At 43.4% G+C, this 22,432-nt stretch overlaps 1 protein-coding gene across 2 annotated transcripts in view; it reads left to right on the top strand.

Annotated features, from left to right (window-relative positions):
* TBXAS1 (thromboxane A synthase 1) overlaps positions 1 to 19,549 on the top strand; it is a 443,365-nt gene extending 423,816 nt beyond the window's left edge. For both annotated transcript variants that reach the window (XM_060245644.1, XM_060245645.1), the window contains 4 exons: positions 15,805 to 15,893; positions 16,309 to 16,446; positions 18,226 to 18,388; positions 18,986 to 19,549. In XM_060245644.1, coding sequence (XP_060101627.1) covers positions 15,805 to 15,893; positions 16,309 to 16,446; positions 18,226 to 18,388; positions 18,986 to 19,060 — 465 coding nt within the window. In that variant the 3' untranslated portion in view covers positions 19,061 to 19,549. The remainder of the gene's footprint in view (positions 1 to 15,804; positions 15,894 to 16,308; positions 16,447 to 18,225; positions 18,389 to 18,985) is intronic.
* Positions 19,550 to 22,432: the final 2,883 nt, after the last annotated feature.

Raw genomic sequence — 22,432 nt, 5'->3', positions numbered from 1 at the left:
GAAATCCAAGTGCAGGGGAGAAGAGTGGCAATTTTAAAAACACCATGCAAAATAAGAGAGAATAAAACATACTGTAATAGAAGGTGCCACTGAAACAATGTTATTTTAATCTGCACAGCCAATCGGATCTTCAGTGACCAATCAGAAGCCCCACTGGATGAGAGTGTCACCCACTTTCTCAAAACACCTGATAGGCTCTGAGAAAGGTCACAGCAGACATAATGGTGCCCAGAGGTATCACACTGAGGATGCCTGGACCCAGACCATTTAGACCAGGGGTGACTAACTCATTTGTTACAAGGGCCAGATCTGACATAAATGGGACTTTGTGGGGCTGGGCCAAGTGTGTCATAAAATGTAATACCAGGTAGCAGAGTTATAAGATTTATAAAGATATAAACAGATAAACACAATTAAAATTATTTTTTTTTAAGATTATTAGTATACAAACATGCTTTAAACTCGTGATATTTTGTTTAAAATTGAAAGGTGGGGGAATAGTAGGATTTGGCAATGCAATTTTTAAAAAAAAAATCAAAGGAAAGCACAAGGATCACAGCAGAAACTAAAAATATAAAATACTCTGAGCCTAGGGAAACTTGAAATGACTAGGCATTGCAAGCTTCTCCATACTGTAATAGAAGGTGCCACTGAAACAATGTTATTTTAATCTGCACAGCCAATCGGATCTTTAATCTCTCTTGGTTTAATCCCATAAACCAAGGGAGAAAAACCCGGGTGTACTCAGATTGGCAAGGGCTCTTCAGTATAATATCGCCCTTTGGCTGTGGGTTCCTAGGTTAGAGTTCACTAGGGTTCCTAGGTTAGAGTTCACTAGGGTTCACTAGAGTTCACTTTGGCTGTGGGTTCACTAGGCACCAGTTCTCATGGCCATTCAGCAGAGACAAGCTCAAAGCATTAACCCTTTATTTGCAAGGAGACAACTCCAGCAAGCAACAGCTTCAACTGCCCATACAAACACTGGAAAGTGAAACTACTTGAGTTCCACTCCATTTAATACATTGCAGCACAAAGTTGCGAGAAAAACATGAAATGGATTTTCCATTAAGGTCTCTGGGCTCAGAGTAGGCTATCTAGGTGCAGAGACCTTAATGGAAAACCGATTCCGAATTTTCTTTGCAACTTGGCAAGTCCCAAAGAGCTTCCTGCTGAAGCAAGCAAAGACAAGGCGGAAGGAGCTGAGAACTTTGGCAGTCTTGGAGTTTCAAAGTGTGAGAACAGGAGGGGAAGAAAAGAGCCATTGACCTGATTAAAACCCTGGGTGGGCTGGTTGAGGGCTGTAAGTTTGACATCCCTGATTTAGACCAAGCTTTAAAGGTAAAAAATAAAGCCTATAATGTAGCCCAGGGGAAAAAACACACAATGAATGCAGGGCACAGAGGACTTAGAAAGCAGCCCAAGTTAACATCAGGGCTGCTACATTCTGAACCAGTTGAAGTTTGTGACCAGAGTTTAAGGGCATCTTCATGTGCGGAACATTACAAAAGTCTTGTCAGAGCATGCGATCAGAACTTTGGAACATACTGTGCAGATGGTGAATTAGCCCATGTTGAAATTATCTATTTCCTGCTTCTGCTCAGTAATTCCATGCCTAATTACTGAGACTCAGTGGGTTGGACAGTTTAGAATACTGGCCTGACCTGGGAGACCCAGGTTTTCCGCTCTGCCATGAAGCTTAGTGAGTGGTTTTTAGAATCTTGTTCTTGACAGCTCCAACCATCAAAAGTCTGGGTGCGATCCTGCATGCCACCTTGTCTATGGTACAGAGACCATATTGTACCATAGAGTTTTCCCTCCCAAATTGCTAGAGCATCCGGGAAAACCATAGCGTTTTCCTGGAAATGCCTAGAGCACACCGGCGATGTTGGGGGAGGTTCCCCTGCCAGCCCAATGTGGGCAGGCGGGTTGGGAATCTCCAGGGCAGGAGAACCCCCGCCCGGCCCACGGGCTTGGCAGCCCTACCACTCAACCATTTTAGCTAGCAATGGTAAATTGGGCAGATGTCTATAATTATATCATGGGATCTAGAGAAGCCTTCTTCAACAAAGGTCTCACAATAACTTCCTCCTTAAGGACTTAACAGTATTCATTCATCACAAAAAGAAGACTTCACAGCCACTAAGGTAGGACAGAATAAATTTCTTTGACAAGTTCTAGGCAAGATAAACAGAGATCTGGCAGATATTTATTCCTTTGTCCACATCAGGTGTCAGCAACTGAAATTCACCCAATAAAAGTGGATGAGATGAGAAGGCTCTTGATACTTCTGCTATAGACTCTGAACCTATGCAGAAGGAACACAGAGTCCAATCAAGAACAGACTCGAGCCTCTGTTGAAACTGTTAGAAGTCGCTGCAAATTACACTCTTTGAAAGGAGGGCATAGAGGAGGAGATTACACACAGTCACTGCTGTTACACTCAGGCCTTCCTCAAGCAAAGCTCTCTCCATTTAAAAATCTGCTTCTGAGTGTATTATCTTCCCTGGCAATATTTGTTTTTCTGTCTGTAACAACTAGGGATTGCCACCCTCCAGGTGGGACCTGGGGATCCTCTGGAATTACAAGAATTACATCTCAAGAATTACAGCTCATCTCAAGACTATAGAGATCAGTTCCCCTGGAGAAAATGGGTGCTTTGGAGGTGGACTCCATCTTCAAGTCCTTGAAGGGTTGTCATATAGAAGATGGTGTGGAATTGTTTTCTGTGGCCCCGGAAGGTAGCACCAGAACCAGTGGGTTGAAATTAAATCAAAAGAGTTTCTGGCTCAACAACAGAAAGAACTTCCTGACCATTAGGGCAGTTCCTCAGTGGAACAGGCTTCCTCGGGAGGTGGTGGGCTCTCCTTCCTTGGAGGTTTTTCAACAGAGGCTAGATGGCCATCTGACAGCAATGAAGATCCTGTGAATTTAGGGGGGAGGTGTTTGTGAGTTTCCTGCATTGTGCAGGGGGTTGGACTAGATGACCTTAGAGGTCCCTTCCAACTCTATGATTCTATGACTCTGTGACATTGTACCCCACTGAGATCCCTGTCCCCTCTAGGCTCCATCCCCAAATCTCCAGGAGTTTCTCAACCTGGATCTGGCAACATGATTTATTTATTTATTTTCTTTAATTCTCTTCATACCACCACCACCCCCAATCACCCAACAGTGGTCAGGGAGCCTTGGCAACCCTAACCTTTGGTCATCATTTCTTACTGCTGCTATAGGAAAACTGGACACAAGACAGAGGAGAGAAAAATAGAAATGTTTAATCTCAGAGGGTGTTTCAAGAAGGTGGTACAAGAACTGCAACCCCAAGAATGGCAAAAGAGTAGGAGGTGGTTATTATTTAGCATTTCTTTAGCACTTTCAGTGTGAAAAGCACTTTGTGAACTTTCCCCCCTCTGTTCCACATTACAACAGCTCCATTAAGAGTACATCACATGGCTAATATTTTTCCATGCCAAGATACGCAAATTATGCAGAATATCTTTCTATATCTATATTTATATCTTGGCTTCTTTTGCATAGATTAATCCCTTTCTGTTACCCATGGGGGAAGGTCAAAGTGCTTTGTAGAGCTCTGAAGCGTCAGTCTCTGGTTTGTGAGATTTCCCCAACTAATGTATGCTTTGTAAATTTTTACATGGTAATACTTTAGGTTTTAAAAAATTAGCTTTTAGTTAAAGGGGCGTGTATCAAAATAACGATTCCTAGCATTCTGGGGGTAGTCACTGAATCCTGCACCTGTGTGTTTGTGGGGGGGGGGCTCTTTAGGCAAGATGAATACAGGATCTATTCCTTTTAGAGTCACCCAGAAAAGAGAATTCTGACAGGCATTGCTTTCCCCATGATCTAGCAGAACAATGAAAGTTTTCTTCTAAGTTCCTCCTTTTTGGAAGTTAAAGGCACACAGGGCTGGCCTTGCCACTAGGCAAACTAGGCAATTGCCTAGGGCGCTGGCCTTCTGGGGGCACTGGCCTTCTGGGAATTGGGTGCCCCCACGTGACTTGGTGGTATTATCAGTGCAGGGGGGGCACCAGAAGTTAGCCTTGCCTAGGGTGCCAGGCTGTCTAGGGCCAGCCTTGAAGGCACAGGATGCACACCTTAGCCCTTTCTCAAAGAGGGTACTTTTATAAGTAACTAATATTTGTAATCCCTTTCCCTTCCAAGGGCATGCCTTCAGAAGTGGGTCTTTAGCTGGGAACACTTACTCTCCACTGAAACCATCTGAACGGTATGCAAATCAGCGGTTTCAAATGTGCAGTCTTAACTTTCAGGCTCTCCTGGACAAAAGCTTAAATCATACAGCCCAAGGGAGCCCCATTCCTACAAACTCAAGGTCGGAAGTCAATCTTGGAATTCTTAAACACTCGATGTTGGCAGTTCTGCTTTTCCCCTTGTGTAAGACAAAGATAATGTGTACTTTATAGTTACTAACGACATGAGTGTGGAGAAGACTGTTAATTACATTCATCTCTATCGAAAGCTTTGAGCACCTTCGACAAAAGGTGCTATACAAAAGTGAAGTGGCATGATAAAATGCTTTAAAGCTACAAGGTGCGGCAGAAATGTTTAATACAGCAATAAGAAAGCGAAGTTTCCCCTTATCAGAGTAAACAGTAATTATCCCATGTGATGGAGAGTTCTTGATTTTATTCCTGTAAACTGGATTACTTGCTTTAATTCTTGAGTGATCTAGTCCAGCAAACATGGAAGAGAAATAAAGATATTTGTTTCCCACACTAATTTTAGATAACCATTGGAAGGGCCTGTTGTTCAAAGGGAAAACACATGCTTTAGAGGCAGAAGGTTGCGAGGGGTGGGGAAGCCCTCCGCCTTAGGGGTGATGCTTGAGTGTTGTGGTTGGAACTACATATGTGCAATGTAATTCTTGAAAAGGAGACTTGAGTTCTTGGTTTTACTGGCAAATCAAAGAGGGTTGGGGGCAATGTTCCCTCTAAACTGCAGAGTCTTGTGAGCAAAAATTCTACTTTGTAAGCTACTGGTATCAAAGTTGTGAACTACTGGCATTAAAGTTGTGAGCTACTGCATAAATTAGTGTGCTCTGGGATCATCCTTCCTGATCACCCATCCTGTGTGAGCTGGAGGTTAAAAATCTGTGAACTAGCTCACACTAACTCACCTTAGAGGGCACACTGGTTGGGGGCCACAACTCCAGAAAATGGTTTGTTATGCCCAGTCAGACCCTCCACTAAACACACATATACTGCTTTAAGCCCTGATAGGGAATAAGATAGGAATAGAAAAGAGCAAGAGTCTAGTCTGGTGTGGAGAACCAGTTTGGTGTAGTGGTGTAGTGGTTAAGTGTGTGGTCTCTTATCTGAGAGAACCGGGTTTGATTCCCCACTCCTCCACTTGCACCTGCTGGAATGGGCCTTGGGTCAGCCATAGCTCTGGCAGAGGTTGTCCTTGAAAGGGCAGCTGCTGTGAGAGCCCTCTCCAGCCCCACCCACCTCACAGGGTGTCTGTTGTGGGGGAGGAAGGTAAAGGAGATTGTGAGCCGCTCTGAGACTCTTCGGAGTGGAGGGCGGGATATAAATCCAATATCATCATCTTCTTCTTCTAGTAGCATCTTAAAGACTAATAAAATTTGTGGCAGGGCATGAGCTTTCTTGAGTCACTGCTCACTGCTATAACTTGCTCTTTTCTAGTGCTATAGACAAACACAGTCACTCATCTTGATCTATCTCCAGTTGGAATAGACAGTACTGGGACAGTTGCATAGGTGGCAAGGCTCAGCATAAAAGTGAGCATACCCTGAGTTTTGGCTGAGGCCTAGGGTTGCCAAGTCCAATTAAAGAAAAATATGGGGACTTCGGGGGCGGAGCCAGGAGACTTTGGGGGTGGAGCCAGGAACAAGGATGTGACAAGCATAATTGAACTCCAAGGGAGTTCTGGCAATCACATATAAAGGGACAGCACGCCTTTTTAAATGCCTTCCTTCCATAGGAAATAATTAAGGATAGGGGCACCATCTTTTGGGGCTCATAGAATTGGACCCTCTGGTCCAATCGTTTTGAAACCTGGGGGGTATTTTGGGGAGAGGCACTAGATGCTATACTAAAAATCTGGTGCCTCTACCTCAAAAAATAGCCCCCCCAGAGCCCCCAATACCCACGGATCAATTCCCTATTACTCCCTATGGGAATCGTTCTCCATAGGGAATAACAGAGTGCGTAGTAGACATTTCCCTCCCCCACACACTTTCTAAAGGGGGGGAGAAGACTTCCATACCAGGGAATCCCCCCTCCCTGCCCCCTTCCTCCCTCTCTCTCACACACACACAAACACTTACCGTACTTGGTCTTCTTCCAGCAGAATGTGCTTGCTGGGAAAACGAAAGCAAGGCTCGACAGGAAAAGAAAGGGAGGGGCCGTTCTCCATGGAAACTGTTACTTTCCCATGAAGCCCTTCCTGTTTCCTGTGCAGCCTTAAAGGGACACATTTTAAAACGGATCAGAAGCTCTACAACATGATGCCTAAAGATATGTTCTCTCCCCCCCCCGCCCCCAGATTTTTTGAGAGCGGGGGAGGAGGATGCAATTTCAGTGGTCCCCCGCCAGGGCGGAGGGGGTTGGGAAGCCTACTGAGGCCATCCAAAGCCTTCTCCTAGACTTGACAAACTATGATTGTAATAGCAGTTATTGGATAGCACAGTTAGATCCTGTTAGATTAGTTAGAAAGTTATTAAACTGTGGAATTCACTGCAAGAGAATGTAGTGATGGCCATAGGAATAAACAGCTTTAAAAGGGGATTAGGTAGATTCATGTAGGGTAGGTCTACCAATGGCTACTAGTCATGGTGACTGAGAGGAACCTCCACATTCAGAGACACGAAGCCTCCAAATCCTAAAGTCAGGAGGCAACACCAGAGGAAGGTGTTGGGCTCTATGCCCTGTTGTTGGCCCTCCAAAGGAACTGGTTAGCCATTGTGTTAGACAGGATGCTGGACTAGATTGATCTGATCCAGCAGGGCTCTTCTAATGTTCTTATATTCTTAAGATCTGCCTGTTTTGGGGGGCCAATTCATCCATTCAAGTCCCTCCCCCCCCCCAGTGATGCAACTGATTCAGTTACAGTCCTCTGTACCAGCACCATAGCCCACCGAAAATGTCTTTGAAAAACTCATTTCAAAACGTAGACTTTCCTTCAGCCTATCAAAGCCACTCAAATGTTATATTTTCACTGTCGCACAATGCCTTTCCCCCACATGCCCACACTGTTTTCTGAATTCAGTATACAGCAGCAAAATAGTGAAATCTAGTGATGAAATGCGACAGCTTTGCATCAGCCTGGGAGGCAGAAACTGCTGGTTCGGCAGTTGCATACACCTCAGCATCTGGTACACACTAAACTGGGCAAATGGCCTGGATTAGTAACTTTCCCACGGGAGGGGGGGCAGTTCTGTGCATACTTCCCACCACCACTGATAAGAACAGGAAAGCCTGCACACATGGAAATAGGAATATCCAATCCTGACCATATTGACAGATGAGCGATGAATGGGCTATGGATCACCAAAGTCATATTTCATGTGAACACAGACCTGATGGCTGTTTCTAGATTATGTATTCAGAGTTTCCAACCTGCCTGCTCCTTCCCAGACTCAGGGTATTGAGCCTTTCAGAGTCACCCTGTTCAGTCTTCCAGTGGCTCCAACTCAGGTACAATTAGGGATGGAACTAGGTTCTTACAAGAACTGCTGCCCAAAACAACAGCCCCATATTGAGTTTTTGTCTTCTATAACATGTAATATTTGTCACAGTATTTGTATGCTAGCTCACCAGACTCTGTTGCTGAGGCTCACAACAATAAAACCAAACCAAATAAAAGGGCAACCATAAAACATGTCATACCAACAAAAACATATCAGCAACACAATTGTAGTCAATAACATTTTTAAAAAACCAAGCAAGTGAGTATAAAAAATATACCAATAGGAACAGTAACCACAGAGTATTGGACTAGGAGCTGGGAGACCCAGGTTAAGACACACCTCCCCATGAAGCCTTAATGGGCACCTTGGGCTTTGCTTCCTTCTTGCTGTAAGTACTTAAAGAAAGCCTAGGTGTGTCTAGAAACAGAAATTCTTTGGCAAGAGCTGTTAGCCTGGGCTCACAGCCTGCTCAGTATGTGTTTGTTTTCTTCTGTGTTGCTAAAATTGCTTTCATATTGTGGAAGTGACTGTAAGCTGGTTTGGAGGACCCTTTGGGCAGAAAGCAGCATAAAAATATCCCAGTAACTGTATAATTCCCCTACTCGCTCTATATTAGAGTTGCCAGTCCCCCCCCAGTTGGGTAAGTAACTACAAAGTAACTGTGCCAAAACCTGAAAACCTTTTGAATACAAATTAGGAAAAGTTTTACATTCTATAAGTGCATAAGCAACTTAAATTCATACAATATCAAAATAAATAAAAACAGAAAGTCCCACAAAGGGGATCCCCTGGCTTGGAGGCCCTCCCCCCACTTTAGGGTTATCAGAAAGCAGGGGCAGGGGTTGAATGTCTCCTGGGCACTCCATTAATACCCTATGGAAACTGGTCTACGTAAAGTATAATGGAGAATTGATCTGTGGGTATCAGGGGCTCTGCGGGGGTGCTGTTTTTTTCAGGTAGTGGCACCAAATTTTCAGCATAGCATCTGGTGCCTCCCCTAAAAAAAATCTCCCAGTTTCAAAAAGATTGTACCAGAGGATACAATTCTATGAGTCCTAAAAGAAGATGCCCCCATCCTTCATTTTTTTCCAGTGGAAGGAAGGCATTTAAAAGGTATGTGATGGCCAGAATTCCCTTTGGATCTCAATCGTGCTTGTCACAACCTTGCTCTTGGCTCCACCCCCAAAGCCTCCCGGTTCCACTCCCAAAGTTCTCAGATATTTCCTGAGTCGGACCTGGCAACCTTAATCTATATGCATGCACACACACATATATCCTCCTGTTCACCTTATATATTGAAGCTGCTGTAGGATCGAAACAGTGCTCGGAGTCATCTTGCATTGCTTCCTGGGATGACCCTAGGAATCCATTCACAATATAACACCAAGCTGGGGTTTACTGTTACAATATATAACTCCCTTCCCCCTCTTGCTCCCTCTTCCTTTCTCACGGGGAGATGCAATTCATTGCTTCCCAGTTCAGGACAAATCATAGTAGACCACTATATCTGAAGACACAGGCTGTTGTTTGTACTTCCCCTATGATGAACCCAGACTGTAAACCAGCTTTAAGCAGTGGTTTGCAATCACATTTTGGGAGATTTACCAGTTTGTATGTCATGGCAAACTGTCTTAAACTGGAAGTAACCACTTGCATTAGTGGTTAACAAAGCAGGGAGAGGCAGAGGGAAGGGAGAGTTCATGAACCTGAAATTTGGTCACGAAATGCCAAACCATGGTTAGGTGTTACACACTCACCAGCCATAGAAGCTGTGATGTTGTGTGGGTGCTGCAATATTTATGACTTACCCAGTACACCCTTTTTGTCCATTCAGATGTGCATAGGATTGAACTTTTTGAGTTATTTCCTATGTCTAAAGCCTTTCGTTCTCCAATCGAAGCAGAGCTCCCTAGCGAGACTGCACATTCCTGCATTCTGTGGGGATGCGAGGAGCATTCCTGCTGCCATCTGCGTAGCTCACAGAGCCCGGCAAATGAAAACGGGATGAAAGAGAACTCTGTGCAGAATCCACATGCCGGTCTCTGTTGTGGGGGCATGAAAATTCACACTGGTGGTGATGATGCCTTTTAATATAAACACAAAATTGAGGAAATGAGCATTTGATTAAAATAAACACATGGGCCTTTTATATTCCCAGACCCTTAATTTAAAGCACTGTCACCTCCATGCTGCAAAAACCAGCTGGAGGAGAATTATTTAAATTTATCATCTGTCTTCCAAGTGATACCTCAAATGTCTGCTGAGATGGGGGTGGGGGGAAGGAGATTTGAAGACTCTTTATTTCAAAAATGTCTCCAGTAACTGCTACAGAATATTTCTGAGGTGGGCAAGATATGTTTCAACTATCACCACAGGGCAGTCAGGGACTCTCCACTGTCGCAATGCTCCTTGGACCCATCTCCTCACTCTTTTGTATCTGCATATCACATCGCTCCCTTTGGTTGCTGGGTAGCTTGCAGTCCTTTTATCATTTTAATATCCTCTTTGCCTCTCTCCCCCTGAGAGATGTCTCTTTTCAGAATTTTCTGCCACCCAAGAACAAATGTTGAATGTGTCAGACAAATTTACAGAAAGAGATCATTTATATATATATAATCTCTGCTGTCTTAAGTGCAGGGGAAGAATTGAAATGACTTCTTGGCATGTGTGTAACTTAAGTTACATTATTCCAGAGTAAACTATGTTTAAAGAGTCAATTGTCTCATTTATAGAAGAGATAGTAACATCTTCTGTACCCCAGGCTGCTACTAGAAAAACCATCAGATTTATTGTAGTTTCCCTGGGGATCATATCTATAAATATGTATACTTGAAAGAGCATGGCTATAGTTTTTCATATCTATTTACCTCAGTAAACACAGTAGTAAGCATGCAGAGGCTTTACATCTAAATATAAAAATAAGTTTTTCAAAAATAGGAAAGGAAAGGTCCCCTGTGCAAGCACCAGTCGTTTCCGACTCTGGGGTGATGTTGCTTTCACAACATTTTCATGGCAGACTTTTTATGGGGTGGTTTAGGGCATAATCCATCTTCAACATGTGGGGAGGAGAGGGTGGCCTCCTTGGGAACTGACCTGGAGATTTGGGGGTGGAGCTGGGGAGGACAGTGACCTCAGTGGAGTACAATGCCATAGACTCCACCATCTGAAGCAGCCATTTTCTCCAGGGGACTGATCTCTATAGTCTGGAGATCAGCTGTAATTCCAGGAGATCTCCAGGCCTCACCTAGGGATCTGGCAACTAAGAGAGGAACTGGAATGGAGTTCAGTGGAGACTTTGCTTCCTTTCAGGTTGATCTTCATGCAGACTAGTCACCCCTGGGATAGAGTGTGGCCAGAGATATAATTACAAATCATGTATTGCTTGTCATTGTAGTACCAAAGCTGTGTAAGACTCCTAAAATCGTATACTGGATTGAATTGGGTACAAAAATCCCAGCCTCCGTTCATACTCTTACTGGGGCAGTGATTTCTTCCCTTGCAAAACAGGTGTGTGCCTCGTGTCTCTCCTCCATGCATATGGTGTAGTGCTGAGTGAGGCTGGTGCTGCATATGGAAGGCATATTTGTATAATCAGTACATACAATCTTCCTTTTGCTGAGGGTGGGGAAATGCTCAAATAGGGCCTCACACACATGAGGCCTCTGCATTAATACCTGTCCCACGTTACACAGCATGAATAGCGCAGGGAGAAACATGTACCTGTTCCTTATGCATGGAAAGGGCTGCCAGCCTAGTTAAGTGTTTTTAAACCCATGGTCTGTTAAAATATTTCCTTATGTAGTTATGCAGAAGTGTCATGCATGCTAGTCAAACCAGCTATTCCGGTGCCTAGCCAAACGCATATGCTGGCAATGCTGATGATGCTTTCTAGCAAAAATAAAGAGGTTGATTCAATCTCTGTTTAGTTATATCATATTTTGGATTACTATCAATGTGAAAATAACAGCCTCTTGGAGAAAATATACAGGGTCCCTGTAGTCTAATCTCATAGAAGCCAATGGGCTTCTCTACAAAGACCTGCATGGTAAGTTATGCACAATAATTTGTTTCACTCTTTCAACTATCTTTGGAGTGCGACTGCAGAACCAAAAACCATATGGTGAATTGTCTTCATGAGTGTGAAGAATATGATGCTCAAACTGACTGGAATAGTGAACTAGTGAAAGTTCTTCCAGGTTGTTTTAAGTATCTTTTTCTTTAAGTATCCAGTCAACCCACTAACTGTGAAAAATATTTCAGAAATACAAAGATTTGGGAAGTAAAACAATGAATCCAAGATATTTTTAACTTAGATGAAGTAGAGGGTTTAAAAAAACCCCATGTTCCTTGTAGCAAGGATAGTTGAATAGGCAGACCTGCAGATTGTCAAATTAAAAAAATGAAAAGTTTTAAAAAGGCAAACCCTGATGGGGCAGAGGAAGAAATGCAGTGGTGCAATAAGCAGGATGAGTAATTTTTTTACCCAAACAGATAGAAAGGATATGGTGACTTTGTTAAGAACATAAGAACATAAGAATGCCTGTTAATGCCTGTTACCAGCTTAGAAATTCAACACTGAGGTAAAAATCAAGTGAACCAAAAGGAAGAATTTTAACTATAGAATATCTCTGCACTCCTCATTTTACAGGCTTTTTGACTGTATTGCATGAGAATAGGCTTCCTTGTGTTTAAAAAAATGCTCCCTTCATGAAGAAAAATACTGCAGCTGGGTGGAGACAAGGTTAAAACTCTTCTCCCTGACATATTAGTACTCCATGAGCAGGGAGGTTTTAAAGTGGGATGGCATTCAAACAGACAACATGACACATGTGTTCCACAGTGTACCTTCTGAAGAAAATACTATGTGGCCTTTCTGAATGTATAAACCAGCCTTTATTAAAGATGCTCAGCTTTGCATGCTATTGAGACATTGCCACCGTCTCTGTTTCCTGTGATTCTCATAGCCTTGAATACAGAACTGGTACATGGGGCAAAGGCCAGTCCTCTGTACCAGTGTCTTGGTTTCTGGGTTGGTTCTGTGAATCTGTGATTGTCTACAGTGGTTAATGTGTCAGTCTAGGATCTTGGAGACCCTGGTTTGAATCACCACTCTGCCATGGAAGCTCTCGGGATGATCTTGGGCCAGTCACTCTCTCTCAGCCTAACCTACATCATAGCGTTGTTGTGAGGATAAAAAAGGAGGCCAGAAGAACAATGTAAGTTGCTTTGGGTCCCCACAGGAAAGAAAGGTGGGGTATAATCAGGCCTTGGATTCAGCAGAAGCTCACAGGAGCACAGCTCCTGAACCTTTCCGACAGTTCCACCTCCTCCTTCCCACCTTGTCCATTGAATAGTAGGTGCAGCTGCATAACAATCCCTGGATGAGCTCCACCACCTATTTTTCTACAAACGACCCCTGGGTATAATCATATATATAAACAAATAAACAATACAAAACTTTGCTTCAACCAGTAACCCTGCCCAGGGCCTTTTTTGGTAGAAAAGGCCCAGCAGGAACTCATTTGCATATTAGGCCACACCACCTGACATCACCATTGTTTCACACATGGCTTTTTGTGGGAAAAGCCCATCAGGGGCTTTTTTGCATATCAGGCCACCCCTCCTGATGCCAAACCAGCCGGAACGGCATTTGAGTTCCTGCTCACAAAAAGCCCTGGCCCTGCCAAATATTTTGTGTGAATCCATCCTCAAGCACTGTCTTGCCAGTAACCCTTGTTTATATTACTATAGGTACAGCAGAAGGTGACAGTGGGATGCCTCTAATATTGTCCGACATTATCAGGTTTTGTCTATCTCTGTTGCCCCAGGTATGAAACAGAGCTGGATCTAGTTTTGTGGGTAGATTATTCTGCTTCTGGAAGTGGCAAAGGTCAAGCATCCAAGCTTCATTCTTTGATCTTTCAGTAGGCTTTGATCCAATTGATCAAGAAGTTTTGCTGGCATATTTGCTGACCCTCAATGAAATAAATGGGATTGCATTTCAGCAGACACTAAGGTCCATGCTGATCCTAAGTATTTGCTTTTAAATTGCTGGATTATGCTTTTTATGTGCTTGTATGCTTTTTAATTCTCTTCAACCATTTGTTCAGCATCGATGGGATGCATAAAGTGGGATAATACAGGCTGGATTTCTGGATATTGTAGGAATAGCCAGTGATCCTGTAGCAGAGATGTGTGCACTCTTTTGTGGGCATGGCACAATGTCCAGAAGTTTAAGGGAAAAGTGGGAAAAGACCCTCTTATCATTGCTTACCTGTAGCAGTAAGCTAAATGGATCCTTCATCCTTTGGTGCCCTCTCCCCCCACCCCCCGTGCCTCACTGTCCATTCTGGATTATAGTGCCAATTTGGCCATGTACATTAGTGTCCAATTTGCTGGCTCTTTCTTTGCTGTCTTTTTTCTTGGAAAGAATATGCAAAGGATTTACAAAACAGAAGGCTGACATCACAAGCCTGTGCAGCTCCTGTGATTAAGCCCCAGAAACCTGAGGTTTTTGCAACATTGAGCTCCTCTCAATGCAAAGAGACTTCTGGCAGTTTATCCTCTGTCATTTTTGTTTTGGGAGAATCTTCTGTTTGAATCACGTATATTAGGCTTTGTTTGGCAAAGTCTTGCATGCAGTTTTGCTGCCCTCAGCTGGCGGGACCAAGCAGCGGCTTGCACTGTTGCGGCAATTTGCCCAAGAGTAGCCTGAGCCTCGGTGGAAGGAAATTGTACCTGCTGTGCCTTTGGACCTTTCTCTACGGCCAAAGTGAGCCAGAATGGGTATGAAGTACTGGGGAAATGTCAAGGAGTTCTGGAGGCAGGGGAAACATACCAATTGCATCTTTGCTATTTGGGGGTTTGTTAGTTACTGGCGCAAAACGCAACTGTTCTCCTCTACATGATAACATCATGTTCAAGGATGTTTTTACTCTTGAATCTTATTCTTATTATTTGACAGCTCTTACACTTAGACAAACATACATGTTAGGGTGATGTAACACTACTAACTCGGCTGAAATGACAGGAAGATATAAAAATGTCCCTTCATATGTGCACATTTTATATTTTTTATATTGTTATTTTTTAAAGTCCTGTGATAAATATATTACTCCTTAGACTGGACACTTGGCAAGCATTTTCAATGTTCAGAAACTGAAATTCTTATTTTCCTGCAAACTGAAAAATTGCACGGTGCATGTTGCTTTATTTTGCTATATAATTTCTGTACATCTGACAAACTGAATTTATATTAAGGACACTGGCCTTTAGGCTGCTAAATCCAGAAAAAGGATTGTTTGCTACTTTTAGAGCACATATGATATATGGGGAATTCTGGAAATTGGGAAGATCAAGACCACTTAGTTGACTGAAGTAGAAAATGCAAGCCACACACAATACTAATAAAACAGAAAAATGGTCTAAAAATGTCCTTTTGTATTGGTCACATGTGCATCTTGTGCTTAGGCTAGCATACCTAAATAGGGAAGGGGCCTAGTTTATGCTCACAACAACCTTATAAGAGATGTAGATTGTGACTGGCCCAAGAGCTTAATGACAAGACAGGATATGAATTCATGTCTCCGCAGTTGTACATCCAGCATTCTATAGAATAGCAGTCATTAAGCAGTGGCTGGACAAATGCTTGTCAGGGATGCTCTAGGCTGATCCTGTATTGAGGAAGGGGTTGGACTAGATGGCCTTCCGGGGCTTTTTTGTAGAAAAAGCCCAGCAGGGACTCATTTGCATATTAGGCCACACGCCTGACTTCTCCATTGTTTCACACAGGACTTTTTTGTAGGAAAAAATCTAGCAGGAACTCATTTGCATATCAGGCCACACCCTCTGATGTTAAGCCAGCTGGAACTGCGTTCCTGTGCGTTCCTGCTCCAAAAAAAAAAAAAAAAGCCCTGGTCCTTTCCAAGTATGTTGTTCTCTGATTCTGTGACTACACCACACTTGAAGATATTTTATTTATTTATTTATTTAATTTACCTTACATTTGTATGCCGTCCACTCCATACGGACTCTGGAGAGCTCACAGTCACAAGTGATTTGATATTTGATCAGGATTTTGCATTCTGGATCACAATATGAGTGGTTTTGTTTTTTTCAAGGATGTTCCTGACTACCAAAACATACATGAACTCCTCTACCTGGATATGGTGATAGCAGAGACACTACGCATGTATCCACCTGCATTCAGGTGAGTGGATGCAGCTGAAATCTTTTTGAAAGCATGCCTTCTAAAACACCCAGCAGTGCTCTTCTGTCACTCTGGCAAGATGGTTGGGTTGGATAAATGGCAGCAGCAGGTAAGTAGAGAAGGTGAAGAACACAGAAATGATCTGTCTGAGTAATATTAGCTTGCTTAGAACAAGCAGTTGTGGCAATTAGCTCTTTTGGTTCAGGTAGTGCTGTGATTCTGACACTGTAATCTTTATGGACTGAAACATCTTCTCTACACACTGCAGACTATTTGTTTCTTCAGCACTCAGAGACGTATATTGCCCTTTCTTTTGGCAGGCCCAAGCTTGATGGTTTACATTCAAAAGTTTCTTCAATAAGTCTTCCCTTTCCTGTCCTTATGTCCCTGAAATATTTAACTTTTGCTCTTATAGGTTCACCCGTGAAGCATCAAAAGACTGTGTAATTTTGAGACAATGTATACCTGCTGGTTTTGTAGTAGAAATTGCTGTTGGGCACCTCCATTACAATCCAAAGATTTGGCCAGAACCCGAGAAGTTTATCCCTGAAAGGTATGTGAACTGCCTTTTCCCTTCTTGTATCACTGTTCAGACCTAATCAGATCACACACTGTATCTCATGTGGCTAAGCAAGGAAGAAGCTTGACGCATAGAATTCACTGCCACAGGAGGTGGCGGCAGCTACAAGCATAGCCAGCTTCAAGAGGGGATTAGATAAAAATATGGAGCAGAGGTCCATCAGTGGCTATTAGCAACAGTGTGTGTGTATATATAATTTTTTTGGCCACTGTGTGACACAGAGTGTTGGTCTGGGTGGGCCATTGGCCTGATCCAACATGGCTTGTCTTATGATCTTATGTTCTTAGTCAGTTACTGTAAGCAAAGCAGGGTTTGTTTGTGGTGAGAATGAGTCTGGTTTAGCCTTGAGCCCATGCAATGTGAACATATGAAGCTGCCTTATACTGAATCAGACCTTTGGTCCATCAAAGTCAGTATTGTCTACTCAGACTGGCAGCGGCTCTCCAGGGTCTCAAGCTGAGATTTTTCACACCAATTTGCCTGGACCCTTTTTTGGAGATGTCAGGGATTGAACCTGGGACCTTCTGCTTACCAAGCAGATGCTCTACCACTGAGCTACCGTCCCTCCCCTTCTTTCTTCTCTCTCCCTGATGCTGGGGATGGGAGTGATTCCTGCTTGGAGCGATCATCATCAGTGTGTGGTCATGTTCAAATGCAAAGGCCTTAGCAAATTTAGAGTTGTTTCTTTCTCAGTAATCAGGAATCTAAATCACAGTGTAACTCTGGTTTTAGAACTGGGAAAGTAACAAGCCTCCTGAAAGTCAGACCCAACAAATTAGAACAAGATTGAAGACTTCCTAAACCAGAAATTCTTCCTGTGTGGTTCCACATGCCAGTGGAGGAGGCAGGAAGATTGCAAGCCTGAGAATAAACCAAGTTTGAGGTTGACATTAATAAATGGCACACGCTTCCATCTGCATTTTAATATACCTTGGTAGACCTTGGTTTCTCCACCAGTTTTTCAATAAGACCTGGATTACCATACTCTCTTATTATATGTTCAATAATGTCTGGACATGTTTCACCTGACACAACAAATCCATGGGGCAGCACTATCAAAGGCGGAGGGTGGGTGGGGAGGAATGAAGCTCTAACAGGAGCAATAGCCAACTTATTTATTCCAGTCTGAAAACCCTGATGCATTGTGAGCAATTAGTTCTCATCAGTTCTGCATTCATGTTTGTAGTTTATGATCAGATTTTGTTCTTTCATTATTCATTGTTATGTTAGTATTCATTCTTTGTTCTTGTTTTGGGGAGGGGCTGGAATTGGACTTTTAGAATTTGTATTTCCGCCCCCCCCCCAGTGTGTTATTGAATCATTTCTATACCTAAATAATTATTCAGGTACTATTATCTTATCTACTATTTCCATGCAAGTGTAGTGTAAATTATAACTATTATTTATGCATTCTTTGTGATGCTGTGAGTTCAAAACACAGTGGACTTTACATGCTGGAAGAAATAATTTGCTATCTTAACGTGCGTGTCGACTTGTTGGTACAGGTTTCACATCAAGATGCTTTCTCGTAGAGCTAGTCCTGAATGAAATTTTTAACAGAAATATTCTCCACAGATGGCAAGCTATGTCTTCACACAACTTACAAAGGGCACATGCTCAGAAACAATTTTGTTTTGAAACTAGCCTCTGGCATCAAATCCAGTTTATCATTGTCCTTGCAATGTTTGCCATGGGCCTGTTAATCCTCCCCTACCATTTCTCACGTGGCTGTTTAATCTTCCTATCTCCCAGGTTTACAGCAGAGGCCAAGCAGCAACGCCACCCCTTCTCCTATCTCCCCTTTGGCGCAGGACCTCGTGGCTGCATTGGTGTGAAGCTGGCTTTGATGGAGATCAAGTTAGCACTGCTAAGAATCTTGCAGAAGTTCAGCTTTCAAACCTGCCCTGAGACCCAGGTTAGGACCTGTGCTGTTTTTTGGTTGTAACATTTGTCTTTACAAGGTTTTGAGGAACAAGAGGAAAAAATGCCCTTGAAAAAGAAGTTTGCTCCATTCAGTTCCACCACAAATGTGCATGCCTACAGCCATGGCTGGAAAGGAAAGCGCTCAAGCTCACACTCTGCCATCAGAGAAACCTATCTGCTAGGACCAAGTCCAGGGTTCCCCCTTCTCCATCGTTTCAAAGCCTCTTTCCCAGCCTTACTATCACACTTGGAAATTGAGCACAGAAACATAAGGCAGTTGCATCCCTTGACAATTATCCCTGAGCCAGGATATATAGGCAGACACAGAGTTAGATTATGCTCTGATAAAAAAACACAAGATGTAGCTTGCTGAAGTTCAGCAGACCAGGATCTGGTCAGTGATTAGGTGGGACACGTTCTAGGAACCCTGTGCATCCTGCCTCAAGTTCCACAATGAAAGAAAGGGGGGAGGGGAATATGTCAGTGTTATGAGCACATCTCCTGAGTGGTTTGCCCAACACCTTGCAAGCAATAGCCGTGGTGTGTTTATGCGACTTGTTCCATGTTCTGTTTGTGTTCCCTTCCCCAGATTCCTTTGCAGCTGAAATCTCAAGCTACACTAGGACCAAAGAATGGAGTCTACATTAAAATAGCACCTCGATAGAGCAGAATCTGATTTCTATATGTCTTTCAAGGAAATGACAGCTTGCTGGGTGATGCGTTGCCTCTGTAATTGTGAACCTGCGCCGGAACAGCCTTTCCTTTTCCATCTGCCTTGATAAAGGAGCAAAAGTGTGTTAAATGATGCTTAGGAAACAAGCATATTGGAAAGCACCATTTAAAAAAAAATCTAGGAAAGTCTGCTTGTGGGTGGGTGTGACTTTGGGGAGCTGGCAAGCACACAATCTCCATTCCATTCAAACCCTGTCACTAAGAGCCACTTCTGTGCAAAAACAATACAATCTACTGCTTACTGGAACTGGAGGCTGGGCAGTGAGATCTGTGTGACCAGTTTCTGGGAGGACGTATCCCTTTAACATACATAGCCTTTGTCTTGTCCTTTGGTGACTACAACACTTCATTTGCTATCATGAGTCACAGCATTTCATTTTCTTTTTATCAAATAAACAGTTTTGGAGCTTTGTAGAAAATACATTCTGTGAAAAATTTGTTTTTACTTGCAAGAGTTTCAGAGAGATCAGTAGGGCCTTGAGTCTCAGTGAGAAAGGCAGACTATACATGAAATTAAAAAAAAAAAACTATGTAAATGTGATTTCTACAGAGATTCCTGTAGGTTTTTTTTTTCCTGCTGAAAGCCAATTTCTCCTTCTCCCTGCCTTGCTCCTCCTGGGTACAGCCTCCAAATAAAATGCTGATTGGCTCCTCTTTTTTGTCCTCCCCCAAGCCTCAGGAAGGCTGTTCTCCTTGGTTTTGTTTCAGGCACATTTATCAAACACTTGGCACCTCTTTTTTAAAAATATGTCTTACACTTAATAGGGTTGCTGGCTTCCAGGTGGGACCTGGGTAACCTGTGGAATTACAGCTTGTCTTCAGAATACAGAGATAGTTCCCCTGGAGAAAATGGCTGCTTTGGAGAGTGGACTCTCTGGCATTATACCCTGCTGAGGTCCCTCCCTACCCTAGGCTCCACCCCTAAAATCTCCAGGTATTTCACAACCCAGAGCTGGCAACTCTACTTCAAAAACTGATCCAAAGAAAGGGATGTTGGGATCATGATTAACACAAGGAACAGCCAATCAGCACTGTGGCCCACCACTTCAGCTGCAAAATAGGGGGAAATAATTTGTTTCACTTACCATGAAACTTCCTTTCCCACTAGTCCAGGAGTGGGTTACTCTAAGCTGCATCCTGGAGGGAAGTTGTGCGTGTACCCAAGAGGCATTGACAGTACATTTACCACATAACTATCGTCATGTGTGTTGGTATGCAGTTTATGACCTGATCAATGTTCTCTCTAAGATGTAGTCTTGTGAGCAAAAATTCTACTTTGTGAGCTACTGGCATTTAAGTTGTGAGCTACTGCACAAATTAGTGTGCTCTGGGCCCATTTTTCCTGAGTTAAGACAAAAATGTGTGACCTGGAGGCTAAAAATCTGTGAGCTAGCTCAGCTTAGAGGGAACATTGGACCTGACCTGGATGGCCCAGGATCTCAGAAGCTGAGCAGGGCTGGCCCCCGTTAGTATTTTGATAGGAGAGAACCAAGGAAGTCCTAGGCCACTATGTAGAGCCAGGCAATGGTAAACCACATCTGAACATCTTTTGCCTTGAAAACATTTCAGGGTCACTATAAATCAGCTGTGACTTGATGGCAAAAAAAAAAAAATGCAGCTATGTTACTTGTAGACTTGGCATGCTTATTAAGAGAGCCAACTCCCAATAGTGGCATCTGTGGCCCCAGCAGAAACTCAAGATGGCTAGAATGATCCCATCATAATATCTGGCATAACTGAATATCTTTACCCCAGTTAGAATGAAGAATGCCGTGGGCAGGGCCACTTATATGCTGCACTGAAATAAACTACCATGTAATTACAGAGTGGTAAAGCTGCAGTACTGCAGTCCTAAACTCTGCTCACGACCCAAGTTCGATCCCAGCGAAAATTGGGTTCAGGTAGCCGGCTCGAGGTTGACTCAGCCTTCCATCCTTCTGAGGTCAGTAAAATGAGTACCAAGCTTGCTGAGGGGAAAGTGTAGATGACTGAGGAAGGCAGTGGCAAACCACCCCATAAAAAGTCTGCTGTGAAAACGTTGTGAAAGCAACGTTACCCCAGAGTCAGAAACAACTGGTGCTTGCACAGGGGACTACCTTTACCTTTTTAATTGAAACAAACTAAAAGGACAAAATTTGGGCTTGTCCTGGAAAGCAATAGGGCCACAAAAGCCAGTCTGTAGCCTCCTCCATTCCCCTCTGAGGTTCTGCAATTACTTCCCACAAACATTCTTTGGAGTCAGAATAGCTATAGAAGAGACTGCCAAATTCTGCATTATCATCATCTGGAGCAGGGCAGGAGGAGAGGCCTGGGCTTGCAAGAGTGGTTTGCTCCACAAAATACACAGGTAAGATTTTTATCATATCACAGAGGACCAAACGAAACCACAGAATGTTCTGTAGTTCCCCCTGCTCTGGTTGCTGCAAAAAGTGTATTTATATTTTAGCTGGAGGAGTAAGCAAGCTGCTATCTTTGAACTAAATTCAGCAAGCCAGCAGAGATAAGGAGACCTAGATGTTATGTTCCTGCCGACACAAAACAAATCCTTTGTGCAGACATCCTGTGAAAATGTGCAGGAAGGGTGCGCAAAGGCAGCCAATTGATTAGCTGCTTGAATAAATAGATATTCATTCATGTTGACACTGGGTTTCAGGAAGGCTGCAGCTTCCACAGAAGAGTCATACCACATTGTATGGGAGTGGCTTATGGGTTTGGATTCTCCACAGGTGAAAAGGTGACTAAACAAAAGCCAATGCTTCTGCAAATCACAGCCATTACATACACAGACAGCAATTTTAGATATACTTTTGTATATTTCCCCCTATTTATTTATAAACCACCCTCCCCTATGCACAAAGCTCGGGGTGGTGTGCAACAATTCCAATAGCCAGAGTTACAGATTGAAATAAAACCGATAAAATACAGATAATGCTGAAAGACCAAATTGAGAAGAATTGCAGATTTATACCCCACCCTTCTCTCTGAATCAGAGACTCAGAGCAGCTTACAATCTCCTATATCTCTCCCCCCCCACACACAACAGACACCCTGTGAGGTGGGTGGGACTGAGAGGGCTCTCACAGCAGCTGCCCTTTCAGGACAACTCCTGTGATAGCTATGGGTGACCCAAGGCCATTCCAGTGGCTGCATGTGAAGGAGTGGGTAATCAAACCCGCTTCTCCCACATAAGAGTCCGCACAATTAACCACTATACCAAACTGGCTCTGGAGGAGAGAGATGGAAGTGCCAGGCTAGATGGAAAACTGTTGCTGTCCTCAACCAAAAGCCTGGTGGTACACCTCTG

Source organism: Heteronotia binoei, chromosome 8 (genome assembly GCF_032191835.1).
Source record: "Heteronotia binoei isolate CCM8104 ecotype False Entrance Well chromosome 8, APGP_CSIRO_Hbin_v1, whole genome shotgun sequence".
Lineage (NCBI taxonomy): Eukaryota > Metazoa > Chordata > Lepidosauria > Squamata > Gekkonidae > Heteronotia > Heteronotia binoei.
This window is presented reverse-complemented; position numbering and strand designations above follow the sequence as displayed.